General features: G+C 49.9%; 1 protein-coding gene across 1 annotated transcript in view; it reads left to right on the top strand.

Moving 5' to 3' along the window:
- Positions 1-23,674, top strand: part of LOC121002663 (SCO-spondin-like) — a 190,236-nt gene that overhangs the window by 16,289 nt on the left and 150,273 nt on the right. The window contains 12 exon segments of the mRNA XM_040434096.1: positions 7,211-7,339; positions 7,488-7,644; positions 7,719-7,959; positions 8,047-8,185; positions 8,299-8,425; positions 8,538-8,710; positions 9,195-9,416; positions 9,950-10,115; positions 19,832-20,081; positions 21,055-21,235; positions 21,469-21,563; positions 23,266-23,522. Of these exon segments, the coding sequence (XP_040290030.1) occupies positions 7,211-7,339; positions 7,488-7,644; positions 7,719-7,959; positions 8,047-8,185; positions 8,299-8,425; positions 8,538-8,710; positions 9,195-9,416; positions 9,950-10,115; positions 19,832-20,081; positions 21,055-21,235; positions 21,469-21,563; positions 23,266-23,522 (2,137 nt within the window).

Consider the following 23,674-nt stretch of genomic DNA (forward strand, 5'->3'; position numbering starts at 1 on the left):
TCCACCAGCGCTCTATTTAAACAGGGGATCTCTTGCCCACAGATTGCCTGTTATTGAGGTCCTTCCTGCAGGATACTCACCTGGTTTGTTTGTTCCTGCTTGGCTTCCGATTTCCCGTCCGTCTCATCCTCTGCTCTTGGCGTGCTCTCCTGGTTTGACTTCGGCTTGTCCTGACGATTCTCTGCTTGCTCCTCCGATACCGTTTCTGCTCTCTTGGTTCTGACGCGGCTTGTTTGACCTTTCTGTTTATGTGTTGTCTGTCTTCCCTGCACTTTCCGAGCTGAGGGTTTGTCCACCAGTTGTCCCTTGTCGCTAGGACTTGCGAGGCAAGTAGGCAGGGACAGGGGTGAGGGTGGCGTTCAGTGGTCACTATCCCACCCCCTGTGTGTGTGACAGGGGGGTGTTGTATAAATGATGTGATACGTTGTGTGAACGATGGGGGTTGTATGAATGATTTGATGTTTTGTATGAATGATGGGGGAGGTGTATGAATGATCCTGATGTGTTGTATGAATGATGGGAGTTGTTCTGTCCCCACATGAAGGCGAATGAAGGTGTAACTGATAATGGCTTTGTGACTGGCCTACCTTCGTATCCAGGCAGTGGAGCAGACCGGACCGGCAGATGCTCAGGTTAGATGGATCCAGACGTAGACATGAGGATGCAATCAAACGTGGGTTTATTTGATCCAGAGCAGTGACATACAGTGATGCAATACAGGAATGCAGTAGATGCTGTGATGTGGATGTCTTTTCTGAGGCTAACTGCTGAGGCAACTGCTGGTCAAAAACTGATGCCTTCACAAGCCGAGGTGTGTGTCTCCAGTCACAAAGGATGCAGCACTGAAAAAGGCTACAGGAAGTGACCAGGCCCAAGGCTGCTAAAACCACGCCCAGAGAAAACTTTATAGACAACGAACGAAGCGTGCAGCATACAAATTCCGGCCAGCAGATGGCAGCAGAGAACAATAGATTTAAACAACATAGGTAAAAACAAGAAATAATACAGTGCAGAAATTCAATATGAAAGGAACAGCACACTCCCCGTCTGAAATTCACTTTGGGGATTTCACTATGACGAATGTCCATAAAATATAAACAACCTGTAAAAGAAAACATGTTAGAATGCAAACATAGATAGTCCTGTTTTCCAACTTGGAATGGAGAAGATCTGCGAAGCTAGATACAGTCCTGTTCACCCATCAGGGACGTTCTCGATGGGTCTCATCCAACTGGAGAAACGTTCAAAGCGCTGACAACTGAAGCTGGCGGTTTGCTTTGTTCCAGTGACTAATGCACTAACTTCAGCGCGGATATCTGGATCATTATCCGGATCCTGGATGCTGAAAACTTCCTGTACACATTCGTCCGCCTCTCCAAGCAGAAACTCTGGACCTGTAAGCCAAGTAGAGTTAGTAAAGGAACCTATAGACATAGGCCTAGTGGCGTGATCTGCTGGATTAAGTTCGGATGGTACATAGTGCCATTGTTCAGGTTTGGAGGACCTCCTTATTCTCTCTATGCGGTTACTAACGTACACATAAAATCGCTTGGTCCGATTGTGGATGTAACCTAAAACGACCTTACTGTCGGTGTAATACTGGACTTCAGCTATGTCGACACCCAGTTCTTGTTGTATTAAATCCGCAATCTCAACTGCCAACACAGTCCCACAAAGTTCCAGTCTGGGAATAGTATGATCGGGCTTGGGGGCTAACTTAGCCTTACCAAAGACGAATCCAACGTGGTTTTGGTTGTTAGGTTCTGTCACTTTCAGATAGGCAACCGCTGCGATGGCCTCCGTGGAGGCGTCCGAGAACACGTGGAGTTCTTTCTTTATGCTAGAGGAAAGTGAAGTTTTAATATAGCATCTCGGGATGTGGATCTCATCCAAGGCACACAAGGATCGCTTCCAGGCTTCCCATTTTTGCTCTTTCTCGGAGGGAAGTGGGGTATCCCAATCCTTGACTGTTTCAGAAAACTGTCTCAGTAGAGATTTACCTTGTATGGTGATGGGCGCTACAAATCCCAGCGGATCAAATAGGCTGTTTACCACTGATAGGACGCCTCGTTTTGTGAATGGCTTGTCTGCACAACTTATCTGAAAACCGAAGGAGTCAGCCGAGAGATCCCATCTGAGGCCCAAGCTCCTCTGCACAGGTGGACTGTCCAGTCCCAAGTTAATGTCCTTGAATCCTGGTGCATGATCGCCTGATTCGAAGGCCCTCATAACGGCCAGGCTGTTTGAAGCAATTTTGTGTAGTCTAAGTTTAGCTTGGTACAACATACTTTGAGTCCTTTTGAGCAGATCGATAGCCGCTTCTTCAGTGGGTAGTGATTTGAGTCCATCGTCTACGTAGAAGTCCTTTTCTACAAAGTCTCTGGCGTCTTTACCGTACTCGAATTCTCCCTCTAATGCAGTGCGCCGAAGGCCGTAAGTTGCCACGGCAGGTGAAGGGCTGTTTCCAAATACGTGTACCCTCATACGATATTCTGCCATCTCTGCGTTGGTGTCGTTATTCTTGTACCACAGAAACCTGAGGAAGTTCCGGTGGTCCTCTCTGACTACGAAACAGTGGAACGTCTGTTCAATGTCGGCGGTGATGGCGACGAGCTCTTTTCTGAACCTCATCAGCACTCCAACTAGGTTATTCGTCAGATTAGGACCTGTGAGGAGGACATCATTAAGAGATACACCTTGATGTTTGGCACTTGAGTCGAAAACAACCCTAATTTGATTAGGTTTCCGTGGGTGATACACTCCAAATGAAGGCAAGTACCAGCACTCGTCATTCTTCCCTAAGGATGGAGCTGGTTCTGCATGGTTGTTGCGGAATATTTTGTCGATAAAGGCAACGATGTGTTCTCTCATCTCAGGCTTACTGTTCATGGTACGCTGGAGAGAGTTAAATCTAGACAGAGCTTGTTCCCTATTGTTCGGGAGTCTCACCCTGGTAGCTCGGAAGGGTAATGGAGAAACCCAGTGATTGGTTTCGTCTTTAAGGAACTCATTGTCCATTATCTTGATAAATTCTCTGTCCTCTACTGACAAAGCTACTTTATCATCGTCCTTGCTTGTGTGAAAGACTAATCTTCCCAAGTTGTCAGCAAAGGGAGGAATGTCGTCAGGTGGTTGTATGAGGTCTGGAGGCTTCTCTTTCACCTCATAGTGATGAGGGCAAGGCTTAATGCAAGTTGTGCGTCCATCTCCACGCACGTACGTTTTGAATGAGTGGATTTTTGGCTGATCCAAACATACATTTCCTATGACTACCCATCCCAAGTCCAGTCTCTGGGCGTATGGTGCATAGTCGGGACCATTACACTGTTGACGCACCTTGTGTACCCTTAGATTGTCTCTGCCAAGCAGGAGTAGAATCTCGGCGTTGTTGTCCATAGGTGGGATAACGTTGGTTAGGTGCCTTAGGTGTGGATGGTGAAATGCAGCTTCCGGGGTAGGAATCTCATCCCTATGGTTGGGTATTTGATCGCATTCGATCAGCGTCGGTAGAGGCATTTCCGTATTTCCACTGACGGAACAAGCGATGAATCCTTGTGCCCTCCTGCCGCTAGTCTCTATGCGACCCGAGCAGGTGTTTAAGATGTAGGGTTCTGACGGTCCCTTTATTCCAAAGGCTTCAAAGAATTTAGGTCCTGCTAGGGAGCGGTTGCTTTGGTCGTCAATGATGGCATACATTTTTACTGCCTTTTCTGGTAGCCCCTCCGGGTAGACCTTGATTAGGCATATGCGGGCACAACATTTCTCACTCTGGCCCTCCCCACATACGTCCAAGCATGAGCAGGAAACAGCAGTGGCTGTGTTAGCGTGGTTCTGGGGCTCCCGCCATGACTTGGAGCAGGACTGGTGGTGACGGCAGCAGGTGAATCCCTTGTGAGTGGAGTTGGGTGCATAGCTGAGGCATGTCTATCACTATGACACTCCTCACACTTGATAATGGATTTGCAGTCCTTAGCCATGTGCTCCAATGAAGCGCAGCACTTGAAACATACCCCAAGCTCGGTCAGGACTTTCCTGCGCTCCTGTATTGTTTTGGATCTAAATCCTCTGCATTTGTTCAGTGAGTGTGGTTTTTTATGAATGGGACATTCACGATTGAAGGCCTTGTCTCCTGATGAGGTAGTGTACGGTCTACCAGTGGGTACTGCAGATGATGGTAGGTTAGTCTTTCTAACATTCACGCTGCTCTTAAAGTCTCTGTGTTTATGTACAATACTTTCATACCTTGATGATGGTGTCACTGAGGCTGTAGTATTGAACTCCAGGAAGTCGAGGCTGGGGTCATTCCTCATCTGGGACTGTTCATCGATGAACCTACAGAAATGAATAAATGGGGGAAAAGTGACGTCATGCACTCTTTTGTACCTTGAGACTGATGCCGCCCACTTCTCTTGCAGGCTGTATGGTAACTTCACGACAATTGGGTTCACCCCATGGGCTGTATCCAGGTAGCACAGCCCGGACAGACGAGAGTCTCTTTTGGCAAGCTCCAGTTCCATGAGCAAATCACTTAAATCCTGAAGCTTATGGACATCTTTGAGACTGATCTTGGGGACGTTCTGCAGTCTCCTGAATAGTGCCTTCTCTATTGCTTCTGCACTGCCAAAGGTGCGTTCGAGTCTCTGCCAGGCTGCAGCGAGACCTGCTTCTGCTTGTCCCACATAGACAGTTCTAAGGCTCTTGATGCGATTTGTGGAGCCTGGGCCCAGCCATTTGATCAAGAGGTCGAGCTCCTGCTCTGCAGTTAGGTTGAGGTTGGCGATGGCGGCTTTGAAGGTTGCCTTCCAGGCTCTATAGCTCTCCGCACGGTCATCAAATTTTGAGAGACTGGTGTTAATTAGCTCTCTGCTCACCATAAACCTGGCAAACTCAGACATATCTGATTTCTCACTGCTTGTTGCCATGACAACTTGTGATGCCCCTGGGGCGTATAGGCTGCGTGGCGTGAAAGGGTGAGATGCTTCCGGGTAGAATGATGTTGCTGCAGGGTTGAGCTGTGGTCTAGCCTCTGTAGATTCTGATGACTGCTGCTTGAGCTGTGGAGGTAGGCCAGGAAACACCTGGTAGCCATCTTGCTGTAATAACTGTCCTTGAGAGGGCGCGTCTGGGCAACTGTTATTGGATTGCTCGGGTGCTGTGGGTATCGCTGCCACTGCAGGTAGAGCTGACTTGGAGGTTTCAGTGTTGTTGGCTTGGACAGTACTGCACACTGGGGGTGTTGCAGATAACTGTTTCAGTACGTAGTCGCTGGTGCGATCAACTGGATCGTCTATCTCCTCTGGTGGTAAGCAGACTGAATCAGGGCCTTGGCTCAATGCTTGCTCAAGTAGTCTTACTCTTGCTAATGCGATTTCCTCTTCCCTCTCTGAATTCAAGGATCTTTATTCGAGCCTCTGCTTCTGCCCTCTTGGCTTCTGCCTCCGCTTCAGCCCTCTTGGCCGCCGTCTGTGCCTCTGCCCTCGCAAGGACTTCTTTTTCGGTGAAGGAACGCCTCACTTTGGATTGCTCTGCATTTATGCGGGCCTCTAGTAATCTGTCGCTCAGGGTGGAGCTTCTAGAGCATGATGATCTGTAGGACCGCGAGGAATGTTTGGATGAATGCGATCTGTGTGATCTAGTTTCTTGCAAATGAGAGATACGGAGTTCCACTTTATCTTTAGCATCCAGCACCATGGCGTCTCTTTGTCTGTCTATTGATTCTGCCTTGCACAATTCTGACGGGGCTTCTTCAATATTAGAGTCTTTTAGAAAGGTTATATACCTTGTGGACAGTCTCTTGTATCTTTCATGGGCTGCGTTCAGCCGCCCGACGGCAACTTGTAAGCTGGTGGCATCGCCTGAGGAGGACTTAAGTCCTGATATGAGGGAGGAAACTCGTTCCCATAGCTCTTCCAGGTTGTCACATAGCTCATCTTTCATGGTGTGATAGTTTTCCGTGACCTTTATAGTTGGTTTGAGAGAGCGCCTTGGTCGCGTGACTTGGTCTGCTGGAAGTGTGGGTTCTACCTCCAGCTCTTCATAATGATCAGTATCAGGTTGCATTTGCTTTGTTTCATCGCTGGGGAACTGTACAAGGTCCTTTTCGGACATTTTGATTTAAGGTGCGCTGTCTCTTTAAGAAATCAAACTTTTGAATTGGGGGCTGAAAATTGCAGTGCGGCTCAGATGAGGCACCCCGATGAGTTTCCCAAGGTGTTTTGAGTGAATTGCGGGGTTTTGGTATAAGGGAGGCCCCGCGTGCGTGAACAGTCCTTATATCATGCAAGCAAGGGTTAATATAGGATGTAGAAAGTGGCTTGGCGAGTAGTGGAGGACTTCCAGGCGAGAGTATATCTACTGCGGACACGCCGTGCTTCCCCTTAGGCTTATGGGACGAGCACTGTTGCTGGGCAGATTTGCTGGGAGTGGGCCTGTTGCAGGGGAGGTTCCTGAGTGTGGCCCTGGGCTCTGAGGGAACCTGGAGCAGGGCATTGGACATTCAGACGGATATTGACTGGGGTATAAGGCTTTAAGGCAGTTTTTGACTGTTCTGTCCCCACATGAAGGCGAATGAAGGGGTAACTGATAATGACTTTGTGACTGGCCTACCTTCGTATCCAAGCAGTGGAGCAGACCGGACCGGCAGATGCTCAGGTTAGATGGATCCAGACGTAGACATGAGGATGCAATCAAACGTGGGTTTATTTGATCCAGAGCAGTGACATACAGTGATGCAATACAGGAATGCAGTAGATGCTGTGATGTGGATGTCTTTTCTGAGGCTAACTGCTGAGGCAACTGCTGGTCAAAAACTGATGCCTTCACAAGCCGAGGTGTGTGTCTCCAGTCACAAAGGATGCAGCACTGAAAAAGGCTACAGGAAGTGACCAGGCCCAAGGCTGCTAAAACCACGCCCAGAGAAAACTTTATAGACAACGAACGAAGCGTGCAGCATACAAATTCCGGCCAGCAGATGGCAGCAGAGAACAATAGATTTAAACAACATAGGTAAAAACAAGAAATAATACAGTGCAGAAATTCAATATGAAAGGAACAGCACAGGAGTTGTTGTATGAATTACAGGGTGTTGTATGAATTATGTGTGTGCTGTATGAATAAAGTGGTGTATAAATGATAGAGGGTGTTGTATGAATGATGGGGGTTAATATAATCTGATGCATTCCTGACTTCTGGGACCTTGTGTTCGGTGCAGCACACGTGTTCTGACGTTCCTGAGTTGGGTCACAGCTGTGATCTTCCTGGACGAGACGCCCTCAAGATGGAGGCAGAGGTTACATGTAGAAAGCTCTTAAGCGCCCCCTTCAGTCACTGTCACCACAAGGTAAGGCTGGGGGCACTGATGGGCATACTGGCCAATAGACCCCATAAATCTGACATTTATGGGAGTTTCCCAGCACTGATGCCCAACACAATGAATGTTCCCGTCTGGTCCGAGTGGTGGTCCTCACTATGTCATCTCCTACATCTAGGTGGACCCCAGTGGGTTCTATGACACATGTTTGTACACCTATTGTCACAACACGGGACAGAACAAGACCTCCTCCGTGTGTCCAACATTTGCCAGCTACGCCCGGGAATGTTCTCAGCAGAAGATCACCATCACTTGGCGCAAGGCTGGCTTCTGTGGTGAGTCCCAGTGACGAGCATCATGTCTCTCTGTTACTTTGTGGGAGGCTTTCTTATGGTCCATTCTTCTCCAGAGAAGGAATGTCTTCTGGGCAAGCAGTACTCAGACTGTGTGTCAGCCTGCCCGGCCAGCTGCGCCTCAGTGGGAAGCTATGATGACGGTCAGTGCCGTGAGGAGTGTGTCAGTGGCTGTGAGTGCCCGGCCGGCCTGTACCTTGAGGATGGACGGTGTGTGAGGGAGGAGGACTGTCCATGTTACCACAGAAGACAGAGATACTCTGCGGGAGCAGTCATTAAGCAGAGGTGTAACCAATGGTGAGATCTTCCCTGGCCATCCATGTCTTGTGTCTCTGGGCATTGGCTTGTTCCGTGGTGACCATCTTGTTGACTTTCTCTTCGCAGCACATGTGGTGGTGGACGATGGCGGTGTTCTCAGGACAGATGTGCAGCTGAGTGCTCCATGGTGGGAGATGCGCACTATGTAACCTTCGATCGCAGGAGGTTTTCCTTTCATGGCTCGTGTGAATACATCCTGGTTCAGGTGATGAGTCTTAATCCTGGGAATCTTCTCATATCTCTAGGCATGTAAGGTCACCTATGTAGAGCATGTTCTGTGGACAGCCTTCCCATGTTGATTCTCTTCATTTCTTGTAGGATTATGTGGATGGAAAACTCCTCATCTCTGGGAATAATGAAGACTGCAGCAGTCAAGAGTCTGTCACCTGCGTCCGAGCCATCACCATAACTGTCTACAAGACGTCGGCCACACTCAGATCATCAGGTACCTGAGTGCTCAGATTGACAGCTGATGTGTTGTGTACATATAATGTGGGCTGAGATTTCATCTTTTTTGTCCATCGTGTGACCCCATCCTCTCTGTGTCCTATCTTCAGGTGACCCCATGGTGGATGGGCATGTGGTGACCCTTCCATTTCTCAGCCCTGATCTATCCATCAGACGTGTCTCCTCCACCCACCTTCTCCTCCAGACATTCGGAGCTCACATCCTTTGGAACATGGAGTTTCCAGCCGTTTACATTACACTGCAGCCAATATTTAGCAATAAGGTGAAGTAGACTCAGTGGTGACACCTACAGAAACCTAAAAAAAGGGCAAATCATGGGCATGTGGTTATCTATAGTGACCATATAGGACTAGCTGTCAGGTCCGGCTCTGTGCTGCTCTGTACAGGGTCCAGGCAAAGGTCCTTGTAATGAAAATAGTGAAAAGTGTGATGTATCATCCAGATGTGAAGTCCATATATCTCCCAGTAGAGCCTAGAGGACAGGATGGCACTACCTGTGCACAATATCCAGTGTATGCAGTGCCGCGCTCAAACACTACTGGCAGTGCCCGTGTACTGCCATACAGTGACACCTGTGGGTGTATTGGATCTTATGGGTTGAGAGACTGAGTGGGCAGCAGATTCAGGACACTTCATGGGCACTGTGTGCGGTCATTCCTGGGGTGACATGTGATGGGTCTGCATCAGGACTGACGGACTCTTCTGGCTCTTCAGTTTATAATGATCCGCTCTCTCCCTGTATAAAGGTGCGGGGTCTGTGCGGGACGTACAACTGGAACCAGAACGACGATTTCACCACACCCCAGGGCGACACTGAGAGCAGCTCCTCCGACTTTGCCAATAAGTTCAAGGTGTCTGCTGAGTGTCCAGACGTGGGGCCCCGGAGCTCTGACCCCTGCGGGACGTACACTCAGCGCGGGGAGTTTGCAGAGGAAGTGTGCGCTCTGATATCAGGACCCGTGTTTCAGGTACAAATGTCCTAAGAATAACTGTCAGGAATATTCACCGACAGGGATCAGGAGTAGATGGGGGAAGGGCAGAAACTTGCAGAAACTGGTACTGTTAGCGGTGGATATTATTATATCTGCATTATCTGTGTTATATGTTAATATTATGTACATGTAGATTATCTCTGTATTACTATGTATCTTATATGTTGTGTATTATCTGTGTTATGATATGTATTATGTCTTGTTATTAGGTATATTATATGTTGTGTATTATCTGTTATAATATGTATTATGTCTTGTTATTATGTATCTTATATGTTGTGTATTATCTGTGTTATGATATGTATTATGTCTTGTTATTATGTATATTATATGTTGTGTATTATCTGTGTTATATGTATAATGTCTTGTTATTAGATATATTATATGTTGTGTATTATCTGTGTTATGATATGTATTATGTCTTGTTATTATGTATATTATATGTTATTCTTATGCCCATTATATGTTGTGTATTATGTGCGATTCTTCTCATCCTCTTTCGCCCACAGTCTTGTCATGATCTCGTGGACTGGAGACCCTTTCATCAGCTTTGCCTCTTTGACGTCTGTGGCTGTTCCTCCGGCAAGAACTGTCTGTGCAGCGCTGTATCTGCCTACGGCAGGCAGTGTGCCCAGGAGGGGTCGGTGGTGCCCTGGAGGAATGAGACCTTGTGCGGTAAATTTGATACATCGTCCCCTGTTTGTGCTGTCAGTGCCCCACTTTAAGTTACCAGTGCCCTCTCTGTGTGTAGTCAGGGCCTCTCCCAGTGTTACCAGTGCCCTCGCTGTGTGTAGTCAGGGCCTCTCCCAGTGTTACCAGTGCCCTCTCTGTGTGTTGTCAGGGCCTCTCCCAGTGTTACCAGTGCCCTCTCTGTGTGTAGTCAGGGCCTCTCCCAGTGTTACCAGTACCCTTTCTGTGTGTTGTCAGGGCCTCTCCCAGTGTTACCAGTGCCCTCTCTGTGTGTAGTCAGGGCCTCTCCTAGTGTTACCAGTGCCCTCTCTGTGTGTAGTCAGGGCCTCTCCCAGTGTTACCAGTGCCCTCTCTGTGTGTAGTCAGGGCATCTCCCAGTGTTACCAGTGCCCTCTCTGTGTGTAGTCAGGGCATCTCCCAGTGTTACCAGTGCCCTCTCTGTGTGTAGTCAGGGCATCTCCCAGTGTTACCAGTGCCCTCGCTGTGTGTAGTCAGGGCCTCTCCCAGTGTTTCCAGTGCCCTCTCTGTGTGTAGTCAGGGCCTCTCCCAGTGTTACCAGTGCCCTCTCTGTGTGTAGTCAGGGCCTCTCCCAGTGTCACCAGTGCCCTCTATGTGTGTTGTCAGTGCCTCTCCCAGTGTTACCAGTGCCCTCTCTGTGTGTAGTCAGGGCATCTCCCAGTGTTACCAGTGCCCTCTCTGTGTGTAGTCAGGGCATCTCCCAGTGTTACCAGTGCCCTCTCTGTGTGTAGTCAGTGCCTCTCCCAGTGTCACCAGTGCCCGCTCTGTGTGTAGTCAGGACCTCTCCCAGTGTTACCAGTGCCCTCTCTGTGTGTAGTCAGGGCCTCTCCCAGTGTTACCAGTGCCCTCTCTGTGTGTAGTCAGGGCCTCTCCCAGTGTCACCAGTGCCCTCTCTGTGTGTAGTCAGTGCCTCTCCCAGTGTTACCAGTACCCTCTCTGTGTGTTGTCAGTGCCTCTCCCAGTGTCACCAGTACCCTCTCTGTGTGTTGTCAGTGCCTCTCCCAGTGTCACCAGTGCCCTCTCTGTGTGTAGTCAGGGCCTCTCCCAGTGTTTCCAGTGCCCTCGCTGTGTGTAGTCAGGGCCTCTCCCAGTGTTACCAGTGCCCTCTCTGTGTGTAGTCAGTGCCTCTCCCAGCATTTCCAGTGCCCTCTCTGTGTGTAGTCAGGGCCTCTCCCAGTGTCACCAGTCCCCTCTCTGTGTGTTGTCAGGGCCTCTCCCAGTGTCACCAGTGCCCTCTCTGTGTGTAGTCAGGGCCTCTCCCAGTGTTACCAGTGCCCTCTCTGTGTGTAGTCAGGACCTCTCCCAGTGTCACCAGTGCCCTCTCTGTGTGTAGTCAGGGCCTCTCCCAGTGTCACCAGTCCCCTCTCTGTGTGTAGTCAGGGCCTCTCCCAGTGTCACCAGTCCCCTCTCTGTGTGTTGTCAGTGCCTCTCCCAGTGTCACCAGTGCCCTCTCTGTGTGTAGTCAGGGCCTCTCCCAGTGTCACCAGTCCCCTCTCTGTGTGTTGTCAGGGCCTCTCCCAGTGTCACCAGTGCCCTCTCTGTGTGTAGTCAGGGCCTCTCCCAGTGTTACCAGTGCCCTCTCTGTGTGTAGTCAGGACCTCTCCCAGTGTTTCCAGTGCCCTCTCTGTGTGTAGTCAGGGCCTCTCCCAGTGTTACCAGTGCCCTCTCTGTGTGTAGTCAGGGCCTCTCCCAGTGTCACCAGTCCCCTCTCTGTGTGTTGTCAGTGCCTCTCCCAGTGTCACCAGTGCCCGCTCTGTGTGTAGTCAGTACCTCTCCCAGTGTTACCAGTGCACTCTCTGTGTGTAGTCAGGGCCTCTCCCAGTGTCACCAGTGCCCTCTCTGTGTGTAGTCAGTGCCTCTCCCAGTGTTACCAGTGCCCTCTCTGTGTGTAGTCAGGGCCTCTCCCAGTGTTACCAGTGCCCTCTCTGTGTGTAGTCAGGGCCTCTCCCAGTGTCACCAGTGCCCTCTCTGTGTGTTGTCAGTGCCTCTCCCAGTGTCACCAGTGCCCTCTCTGTGTGCTGTCAGTGCCTCTCCCAGTGTCACCAGTGCCCTCTCTGTGTGTTGTCAGTTACGCTCCCAGTGTCACCAGTGCCCTCTCTGTGTGTAGTCAGGGCCTCTCCCAGTGTTACCAGTCCCCTCTCTGTGTGTAGTCAGGGCCTCTCCCAGTGTTACCAGTGCCCTCTCTGTGTGTTGTCAGTTACGCTCCCAGTGTTACCAGTGCCATCTCTGTGTGTAGTCAGGGCCTCTCCCAGTGTTACCAGTGCCCTCTCTGCGTGTAGTCAGGGCCTCTCCCAGTGTTACCAGTGCCCTCTCTTTGTGTAGTCAGGGCCTCTCCCAGTGTTACCAGTCCCCTCTCTGTGTGTAGTCAGGGCCTCTCCCAGTGTCACCAGTGCCCTCTCTGTGTGTAGTCAGGGCCTCTCCCAGTGTTACCAGTGCCCTCTCTGTGTGTAGTCAGGGCCTCTCCCAGTGCCCTCTCTGTGTGTAAGCCGTGTACCGGGGTGGGCTCCCCAGGATGCAGCGAAGTCACAGACAAGGAAAGCGACACTGACACCAGCTTTATATGCAAGAATAGAAACTTTACTTTGCAAACAGTATTAACACAAGTACAAACAGTATAAGTAATACCCCAGGCCCACAGTCACCATCCCTGTCCGAGGGACAGGCCTAGCCCGTTGGCGCACACAGCAGAGCCTGCAAGTCGTACTGTGCCGCTATAGAGGACACACCTAACCGGTGGCAGACGCAGCAGAGCCTGCAAGTCAATTACTGCGCTGCAGTCCAGTACAGTAAGGCCTAACAAAGCTATAACCCTATCTAACTAGCTAATACAAGGCCTAGGCTAGTCTCTGTTACTTTAGGCGCCAAACAGTAAAGTACAATTGGTAATCAGGTGTACTGACCACCTGCGTCCGTTCTGGGCCTAGGATGACGCTTACCCGGGATGGCCACCAAGCTCTCAGCAACTGTGCGGCCTTGCTTGATGATAAGGATTTCTGCCCATACACTGGAACTGGTCTTCCTGGGACAACCTCTCTTTCAAAGAGCTAGATCCAGAAAGGGGACAACAGATACTCTCCTTCCTTTGAGTGTCCATTCACTGCCGGACATCCGCAAGCCAGGATGGAATCGGATTCAGTCCCTCACAGCACAATCCTTCCACCATGTCAGATTAACACTTCCTGGTTCTCTCAGAAGCAGCCAGCATGAGTCATCACCTGCTTTACATATGCAAATCCCAGAGTGTGCTGGTTGTAGCTGCAAAACAGTGGCCACTAGTGCCCGGAATGCCAAATGACAGTTTAAGTACAATTTAGGCACAAACATTATGCAGGAATAGCTGTTCCACAATCTCACATGCCACCCCACTAGAGGTTGTCGTCCTCGGCAACTCTACCCATACAAACTCATCCTGTGCATAGCGCTGTGGAGGCACACCAGCATTGGGCCTCATTTACCTTCTTAGATTGAGGGTCTCAGAAATACTGGGGACATCAGGCATATCTCACGAGAGAGGAGCTGTTGACTGTTTAGCATTGCACCTAGGTGGCAAACCTGTCACAGCCGGAACCTCTGTGGACACCTGGGCAGGGACAACCCACCATTCCTCCTCTTTCTCATCTAAGGGACTTTCCTTCATACTCGGAGCGTGAGGAGGCACCCTCTCCACGCACACCGGCTCATCAAAATTGCAACGTCTTAACATATTACGGTGTAAGTTCCGTGAGGGTCCCCCTGTCCCTACTGGCTCTACCTCATAGACCAGAATAGCGGGGTCTACCCTTCTCTTCACATGTATGGAACTGCCTCCCACCGTCCATCCAACTTCCCAGACGGCCGTTTGGCTTTGACCATCACCCGATCACCCGGGACATACCCATCTTTCTGCACTGGTCTTGGGTTAGGGTGTACCACCTGTCCCAGGCGCTCGCCCACAACCTTGTGGACCGCTTTCAGCCGGCGGCGGTGCTCCTGCACTTCTCGGTGGGGGCTCCATCGGGTTGGGCATGTGGAGATCTTCAATCTCCCGTCCGGCTCGTCTAAACATGAGCATATATGGAGAGTATCCGGTGGTACTGTGTACTCTGTTGTGATAGGCCCACATCAACTCAGGTAGGTACGTGGGTCACTGGGCCTTTTGACTGTCTTCCAGAGTCTGCAGCATCTGAAGCAAGGTGCGATTAAAGCGTTCGCACGCCCCATTTCCTTGTGGGTGATATGGAGTGGTGCGGGAGTGTTCAATCCCATACAGTTGGTATAGTTCATTCATTAGAGTACCCTGAAAGCATGCTCCCTGGTCAGAATGTATCCTCCGTGGACACCCGAACACCTGTATAAAGTGTTTACAGACAGCGCCGACTCTGCGGCTTGGTCTCTGGTGGGCACAGCCACCGCATACTTGGTAAAGTGATCTGTCATAACTAGACAGTACGAGTGTCCCGAGGTAGAGTACCCAATCTGTACATAATCGATCATCAGAAGTTCTAGGGGCGCTGAGGTGCGGATGGTCTGCACAGGAGCCCGCTGTTCAGTACTCTTACTCAACCCACAGGATCGACACTTAAGACATGCCGCGGCCACCATGTCGGCCAGATCTGGACAGTACACCAGCCGTTGGAGCCACTTGAACGTTTTGTCGCTCCCAAAATGAGCTCCCAACGACATGGGAATGACAATCTGTTGCCGGTACTGCAGCTCTGACTGTAAGTATATGATCTGGCACAGGAGGCCCTGGGTAATTGTCAGCTTGTCCCACTGCCTTAACAACTTCTGACCCTCTGGGGTCAGACGGGCTCGTTCTTCTGGCCGAGGCCAGATCTTGCTCCGAACCCATTCTTTCACTTTCCACAAATCCCGGCAGCTATCCTGGACTCTCCCAATCAGTCAACGTTTTCCCCAGCACCAGCGTCATTCCAGACGCCACCTCACTTGAATGTGCCAAATCCGGGAACAGAGGTAAGCGACCAATGTCAGGAGTTTCAGTATCCTCTAACTCCTGATCGGCTCTCTGAGTCTACTATCCTACTGGAGCTCGAGAGAGTGCATCGGCGTTGACGTTCTCCCTACCAGACCGGAACTTGATGCGGTATTGGTACTTAGAAAGGCGGGCCAACCATCTTTGCTCGAGTGCACCGAACTTGGCATTCTCCAGGTGTGCCAACGGGTTGTTGTCTGTCATCACGGTCACTTCTGCACCAGTCAGGTATTCTGCAAACCTTTAGGTCATGGCCCACACCAGTGCCAGTAGTTCCAGTTTAAAGGAGCTATAGTTATCAGGGTTACATTCTGACTCTCTTAGGGACTGGCTCCCATAGGCTCCCTCCCATCCATCCTGGACTTGGGACAATATGGCCCCCAGACCATGTAGGCTTCCATCAGTATACAGCAGGAATGGGGTATCAAACCGCACGTAAGCCTGGATCGGGGCATTGGTCAGTGCCTCTTTCACCGCTTCAAAGCCCTCTTGTTGCCGGGGCCCCCTGTTGACGAGGCGTTTCTTCGGCCCCCCATCCGTGCCTCTTAGCAGCTCGTTTAACGGGCCCACCAGATGAGCGAATTTGGGTATAAACCTCCTGTAGTAGCCGGCCAGTCCCACGGACGCCCGTACCTCCTGTAGCGTACTTGGCCGGGGCCACTTTTAAACGGCCTCCACCTTGCTGGGGGCCGGTTTTACCCCCTCCTGGGTGACCACATGTCCTAAGTACTCTATCTGCTGTAGGGACAGCTGGCATTTTTTTGGCTTGATCTTGAGCCCATGGTCTCGTAGCCGTCCCAAGACTTGTCGCAGCTTCTGGAGGTGATCTTCAAAGGAAGCCCCGAACACTACTATGTCATCCAGGTATATCAATACTGATTCGAAGTTGAGGTCCCCCAGACAGTGTTCCATCAATCGCTGGAATGTCCCCGGAGCATTGGAGAGCCCGAAGGGCATCCGGTTGAACTCGTAGAGTACCATAGGTAGAATGAAGGCCGTCTTGGCTTTGTCATTCTTGGCCACCGGCACCTGCCAGTACCCACTAGCCAGGTCAAGAGTTGAGAAGAACTTTGCTTGGCTTAGGGCTGATAATGACTCCTCAATCCGCGGAAAGGGTAGGCATCCCGGATGGTCTGAGCTTTCAGCTTCCGATAATCCACGCAGAACCGGAGACTCCCGTCTTTCTTCCGCACCAAGACTACCGGAGCAGCCCACGGACTTTGACTCTCCTGGATCACCCGGTTCTCCAACATGCTGGCCACTATATCTTTCACCTCCTGATACATCTTAGGTGGGATCTGCCGGTAACGTTCCCTGATCAGTGCAGCATCGCCGGTTGGGATTTCATGTTCGATGGCTGTAGCACACCCAAAGTCCTCATCATGTCTTGAGAAGGCCTCCTGAAATTCCCAGAGGGTGTCTTCCAGCAGCTTTTTGGTCAGGGTTCTGCAGTCCACCCCCATACGGGTCATGATCACTCAACCGTTCCACTCCGCTGTCGGGGTTTAACCTTGAATGGATCTCCACAGCAAAGGTCCAAGCTGATCTCCTATCTGGCTGCAGCATGAAGCCCCTTCATCGAGCGATACCCCCTTCGGACACAAACTTTGGCCAGCAGGGTGTTTGCGGGGACGGTTAATTCGCAGTCCTCAACATTACAGCAGCGCATAGGCACACATCCGTCTTTCACAGCGGCGAGGGCCCGGGCTACCAGTGGGTGAATCTGCATTTCTTCTTGATAAGCGGGCTCGATCAGGACCTCCAGTCCATTCAGTCGTCGTCCAGCCCCCACTGGCAGCATCAATATTCGCTCCTGTCGAGGTGGGATCTTCAACGGAGTCCTCCGTAGCACCTCACGTCTCCAATGGCCCGTCCGGACAGGTTACTCTTTTGCAGGCTACAGCTTCTCACCATTTGTTGTAAGACCTTCTGGGTAGGCCGGTGTGCGGTGGCCCGTTGCCAGTACTCCGGCCCTTCCTTGGCATAGAGTTGATGGTCTAGGTCTCTCAGTATATTCATGCCCAGGGTCACGTCCATTCCTTTCCGGGACAAATGGTTGACCAGCACGACCCCTTTCTTGCCGATGTCTTGCCCAAACAGTCGGACCCGCATCCAGACTATCCCTCGAACATCCATCTCCCTATTATCGGCAGCTGTCAGCCTGATGACGCTCCCGTCTTCGGGCTCCATCATATGCCCAAAGTGCCTCTCCAAGAACTCCAGAGGCATTCTGACCCTGTATCAACTAGGCAGCAAACCTTTCGGCCTTCCAACTCGGCTTCTAATACGGGGCTGCTGGCATACAGATCACGTTCTTAACGCAGAGGGCTTCTGGTGCAGCTACTGCAGCGGTCGGAAGTTTTAACGTCGGCTCAGACGCTACCTGTTCTGGGCACTCTCTGGCCATATGGCCGTACTTTTGGCAAGCCCAACAGAGGGGCCCTCTTCTGACCGCCCCCCTCACCGGGGTTGTTCTGGGTGGAGTGGCATGAGGTGCGGGGACCGTTTCCGGAGGCCGGGACGGTTCTGCCTTCATCTGGGACACTTCCAGCCTAAGCTTTTTCAATTCCACCCGCAGGGCCTGGACCACATCCTTCAAGGACTCTGATTCTTCAGACCCCGGCCGATCCCTTGTAACATGTGTGCTATTCACCACTCTTGCTGCCGCAGGTATGGGCTCTTCCTCTCTCTCTACGGCGGCTAAGTAGACGCTGTAGAATGTTATATCGGCCTTTGTTCGGGTCATCTCTTGTAATTTATCTTGTAAGAATTTATTGGAATGCCCCACTATGAACTGATCTCATAGAAGCCGGTCCCCCTCCCGGAAGGCGCCCATGGCCTCAGGGTCTCGTTGTTGTTTTTTATTCAACGTTTCCTGTAGAATATTGGAATATTGCATCAGGGTCTCGCCCTCTCGCTGGGGTCGGTTAAAGAAGTGACTCCGTAACTGTACCACTTTGGCCCGCCCCCCTTGGGCTCTCTCTAGCAGGGAGAATATCTTCTCTAGGGTATCTCTCTCAGAGTCAGGCCTTACCATCACTGTCCGCCTGACGTCACCCTCTAGGGCTCCCAACGCAACCTCGGCCCGCAGTTCGGGGGTCAGGTTACACATTTTAACCGCACTTCGCACCCTTTCAGTCCAGTCCTGCAATGTCATGTTTCTACCATCATACTTTGGCAAATGACGCAGCAGTGCCCCTACAGGGATGTATCCTACTGGGGTAGCCATATTGTTGGGGGCAAGCTGGACTTGCGCCTGTGCACCCTGAGCTGGGTCCTGATCCAGCACCAATGGCGCCGGGGGATGATCTCCCGCCGCGTTCCCGTCCATAACGGTCACTGTATCCTGCCGACTACGCCAAGTTGTAAGCCGTGTACCGGGGTGGGCTCCCCAGGATGCAGCGAAGTCACAGACAAGGAAAGCAACACTGACACCAGCTTTATATGCAAGAATAGAAACCTTACTTTGGAAACAGTATTAACACAAGTACAAACAGTATAAGTAATACCCCAGGCCCACAGTCACCATCCCTGTCCGAGGGACAGGCCTAGCCCGTTGGCGCACACAGCAGAGCCTACAAGTCGTACTGTGCCGCTATAGAGGACACACCTAACCGGTGGCAGACGCAGCAGAGCCTGCAAGTCAATTACTGTGCTGCAGTCCAGTACAGTAAGGCCTAACAAAGCTATAACCCTATCTAACTAGCTAATACAAGGCCTAGGCTAGTCTCTGTTACTTTAGGTGCCAAACAGTAAATTGGTAATCAGGTGTACTGACCTGTGTCCGTTTTGGGCCCTAGGATGACGCTTACCCGGGATGGCCACCAAGCTCTCAGCAACTGTGCGGCCTTGCTTGATGATAAGGTTTTCTGTCCATACAATGGAACTGGTCTTCCTGGGACAACCTCTCTTTCAAAGAGCTGGATCCAGAAAGGGGACAACAGATACTCTCCTTCCTTTGAGTGTCCATTCACTGCTGGACATCCGCAAGCCAGGATGGAATCGGATTCAGTCCCTCACAGCACAATCCTTCCACCATGTCAGATTAACACTTCCTGTTTCTCTCAGAAGCAGCCAGCATGAGTCATCACCTGCTTTAAATATGCAGATCCCAGAGTGTGCTGGTTGTAGCTGCAAAACAGTGGCCTCTAGTGCCCGGAATGCCAAATGACAGTTTAAGTACAATTTAGGCACAAACATTATGCAGGAATAGCTGTTCCACAATCTCACATGTGTGTTGTCAGAGCCTCTCTCAGTGTCACCTGTTCCCTCTCTATGTGTTGTTAGTGCCCCTCCCAGTGTCACCAGTGCTCTCACCCTCTGTTATCAATGCCCTCTCCCAGTGTTACCAGTTCCCTCTCTGTGTGTTGCCAATGCCCTCTCCCAGTGTTACCAGTGCCCTCACTGTGTGTGATCAGTGCCTCTCCCAGTGTTACCAGTTCCCTCTCTGTGTGTTGTCAGTGCCCCTCCCAGTGTCACCAGTGCTCTCATCCTCTGTTATCAATGCCCTCTCCCAGTGTTACCAGTCCCCTCTCTGTGTGTACTTATTGCCTTTTTTTTCTTCTCCTACGTCATGATAGTTTTTGAAGTATCCATGTTCTTTCTCTCTTGCTCCCGGCTCATGGTTGTCCCTCCTTTTTCCCATGTTCCCCGGTTCCTTTCCATATTCCTTTCTCTTAGGGTCTCTTTAACTTCTCCTTTTCCTTCCCAGCGGCTCAGTGCTCTGGGGGACAGGTCTACATGGAATGTGCTCCTCTCTGTATGAAGACATGTGCTGACCTTCGTATGGCAGATTCTGGATCCTGCCAGGAGCTGGGTGGCTGTGTGTCTGGATGTAACTGTCCAGAGGGTCTGGTGCTGGATGACAGCGGACAATGTGTCCGTCCTTCAATGTGTCCGTGTCATCATGGAGGGCACACCTATCAACCTGGGAGCACCATCAAACATAAGTGCAAAGACTGGTAAGTCAACAGGCAAGGTGGACAATGGAGGCCAGAAAAACATGAAACGTGAAAATTCCACAGTCCTGAGTCTCATCTCTAGCAGAGCAGACATTGTACGGCCAGGCATTGCAGATGACTGACCTCTTGTTTGAAGCTGTGTTATGTTGATCCAGAGAAAGATATGCAAGACCTCAACCAACCCATCTGAACATGAACCCGCTTGAGAGCTTGGGGACAAAACCACTTTTCCTACACTGGAACCCCCACCTCTATGGTGGTCATTATCTGCGGAGAGTCCAGGCCATGGAAGAGGTGGTGGGAGATGTCTGATGAAATCACCCTATGACCTGTTTACTCTTCCTCACAGGATAGGTTGATTTCATTGAATGTCTCAGCCACATGATCATGTTCTATCCCTTACAGAACCTCATACGACTTCAAAAAGCCAATTATCCACAATGTTGTGTAGTGGACAATATTCAGTCACTCAGTAGTGTGAGTGTGAAAGGTTAAATGTCGCTCATGGCGTTGAGATGGAGAGTTTTCATAGTATCTTCATGCCATAGTTCTCATCTATATTATTTCATGATTTCTGATCTTCTCCTCTCTTAGCTCATGATTTTCAATCTTCTCCTGTGTTATCTCGAGGTTTCCAGTCTTCTTATCTGTTTTCTTATGATTTCCAGTCTTCTCTGTTATAATTTTTCTTCTCCTTTCGCATAATTCCCACACTTCTCCTTATTTTGTCATGATTTCCGATATTCCCCTGTTATTGTCATGAATTTTGATCTCTTTGTAGGTTTCTCATGATTTCTGGTCTCCTCCGTTCTCATGATTTTCATTCTTCCCTTCTGTTGTCCAGTGATTTTCTGTTCTCCTCAGTTTCTCGTGATTTACAGTTTTTCCTCATTTATTTCTCTTCAATTATCTCATTATTTTAGATTTTTGGTCCCTTTCTCATTTTCTCATGATTTTTCTTCCCCTCTTTCAGTGTCTGTGTAAATGGTTTATGGAACTGTACAGAGCACAGATGCCCAGAGGTGGCGTTCTGCCCGGGTGATTTGGTCTATAAATTTGGGGCCTGTCTGCTCACCTGTGAAAACCTGGAACAGAACAAGAGCTGCTCTGACAGCGGTGATGGCTGTGTGTGCCCAGATGGGACGGTCCTCCTGGTTAGTACCAAGCCATCAGCATTAGCCAGGGTTACTGGGATAGTTATAGAACAATTCTTCACCACTGGGACACAATTGGAATGTTTCTCCTTCAATATCTCACATGTCCATTGACCAGTCGAGAATCCTTTTTTGCATTGGTCCTAGAGTCCTTCACTCTGTGGAGGATCTGCTGAATCACTTCTTTGGCTAATTTCATTCACCTTACTAAAAGTAATGTATTGTTGTCACAGATGGACAGATGTGTCCCCCCCAAAGACTGCCCCTGCCACCACCATGGGAAACTCTTCCACACAAATGAAACCATCACCAAAGACTGCAACACCTGGTGAGTGAACTTGGAGTAGAGTACTCAACGTGTAGCCTATCTCAAGGTAGGGATCAGGGCTAGACTAGCCCATCAGAGTACCGGATCCTCTAATGGGTTTAGTAGATACGCCTCAGAGATTCAGCAGAAGTCTTGAAGTTTATTTAGAGTCAGTCATTTATTACAAAGGTGTATATCTGTATAGATGAAGAGTGGTTTTAAAGAACCCTAGTCCACGATCACTGGATGCACTGGTGGAGATTACAAGGGGGCAGTGATCTGTTCCTTAATGATGGGTGTACGGGTCGATAGAAGAAGGTCCCTCAGATTATGGATATAAAGGCTGAAGGAGTTGTTGTGTCTAATAATGGATGGAGAGCCTAATGGAAGATGTTCCATCAAGTTATGGCTATAGAGGCTGATAAAGGTGTCCTCTATAATGATGCATGAAGAGGCTAGTGGAAGAAGTTCCCTTTGATTATGGATCTAGAGGGTGATGAAGGTATTCTCTCTGATGGTAGATGTAGAGGATAGTAGAAGATGTTCCCTCCTATTATGGATATAGAGGGTGATGAAGGTGTTCTCTCTGGTGACGGATGGAGAGGCTAGTAGAAGATATCCTCTCAAGTTATGCAAATAGAGGGCAATGAAGGTTTTCTCTCTGATGATGGATGAAGATGCTAGTGTGAGATGTTCCCTCAAGTTATGGATAAAAAGGGTGATAAAGGTGTTCTCTATGATGATGAATGGAGAGGCTAGTGGAAGATGTTCCACCCGATTACGGATATAGAGGATGATGGTGTTCCCTCAAGTTATGGCTATAGAGGATGATGAAGGTGTTCTCTCTGATGATGGATATAGAGGCTAGTGGAAGATGTTCCACCCGATTACGGATATAGAGGATGATGAAGGTGTTCCCTCAAGTTATGGCTATAGAGGGTGATGAAGGTGTTCTCTCTGATGATGGATGTAGATGCTAGTGAAAGATGTTTCCTCTGATTATGGCTATAGAGGGTGATGAAGGTGTTCTCTCTGATGATGGATGTAGAGGCTAGTGAAAGATGTTTCCTCTGATTATGGCTATAGAGGGTGATGAAGGTGTTCTCTCTGATGATGGATGTAGAGGCTAGTGAAAGATGTTTCCTCTGATTATGGCTATAGAGGGTGATGAAGGTGTTCTCTCTGATGATGGATGTAGAGGCTAGTGAAAGATGTTTCCTCTGATTATGGATATAGAGGGTGATTAAGGTGTTCTCTCTGATGATGGATATAGAGGCTAGTGCAAGATGTTCCCTCAAGTTTTGGATCTAGAGGGTGATAAGGGTGTTCTCTCTGACAATAGATGGAGAAGCTGGTGGAAGATGTTCCTTCCAATTATGGAAATAGAGGGTGATAAAGGTGTTCTCTATGATGATGGGTGGAGAGGCTAGTGGAAGATGTTCCCTCAAGTTATGAATATAGAGGATTATGAAGATGTTCTCTCTGATGGTGGATGGAGAGGCTGGCTTTGTTCTGTAATAGCTGGATGTTGGGTTGGTTGGATCGGTTGGGTCAGGGTCAGATATGTTGTTGGGTGTTCTGTAGCCATTGGGGCTTCTGAACCCAATCCGAGAACATCTTTGCAGGAGCTGGAGGATGGGCTCCTGGCATTTCATCAACTTTGCAGTGGCCTCATTCCTATCATGACCTCCTGTATTAATGCTCCTGGCCTCTTCTCTTGCAGTGTGTGTAAGAATCATCACTGGGAATGCACCAATCACCAATGTGCTGGAATCTGCATTGCCACCGGAGACCCCCATTACATCACCTTTGATGGTCGCTCCTTCACCTTCCTGGGGGATTGTCAATATGTTATGGCTAGAGAGAACGATGGGCTATTCATGGTCACTGCGGAGAACGTGCCGTGCGGCAGCAGCGGAATCACCTGCACCAAATCTGTAGTTGTGATGATCGGAAACACGATTGTTCATCTGCTGAGAGGTAAGTGGTGGCAGTAGTTAGTGGTTATGGTGGTAGTTGTAGGGGTATTGGTGACAGTGGTGGTGGTAATGGCAGTATTAGTGTCCTCTTACTGCTTCATTACTGTCTGATGCTTCCTTCTGCTCTCCATTCCTCTCTCCTCCCCACGTTTT

This window comes from Bufo bufo, chromosome 5 (assembly GCF_905171765.1).
Source record: "Bufo bufo chromosome 5, aBufBuf1.1, whole genome shotgun sequence".
In the NCBI taxonomy this organism is placed as follows: domain Eukaryota; kingdom Metazoa; phylum Chordata; class Amphibia; order Anura; family Bufonidae; genus Bufo; species Bufo bufo.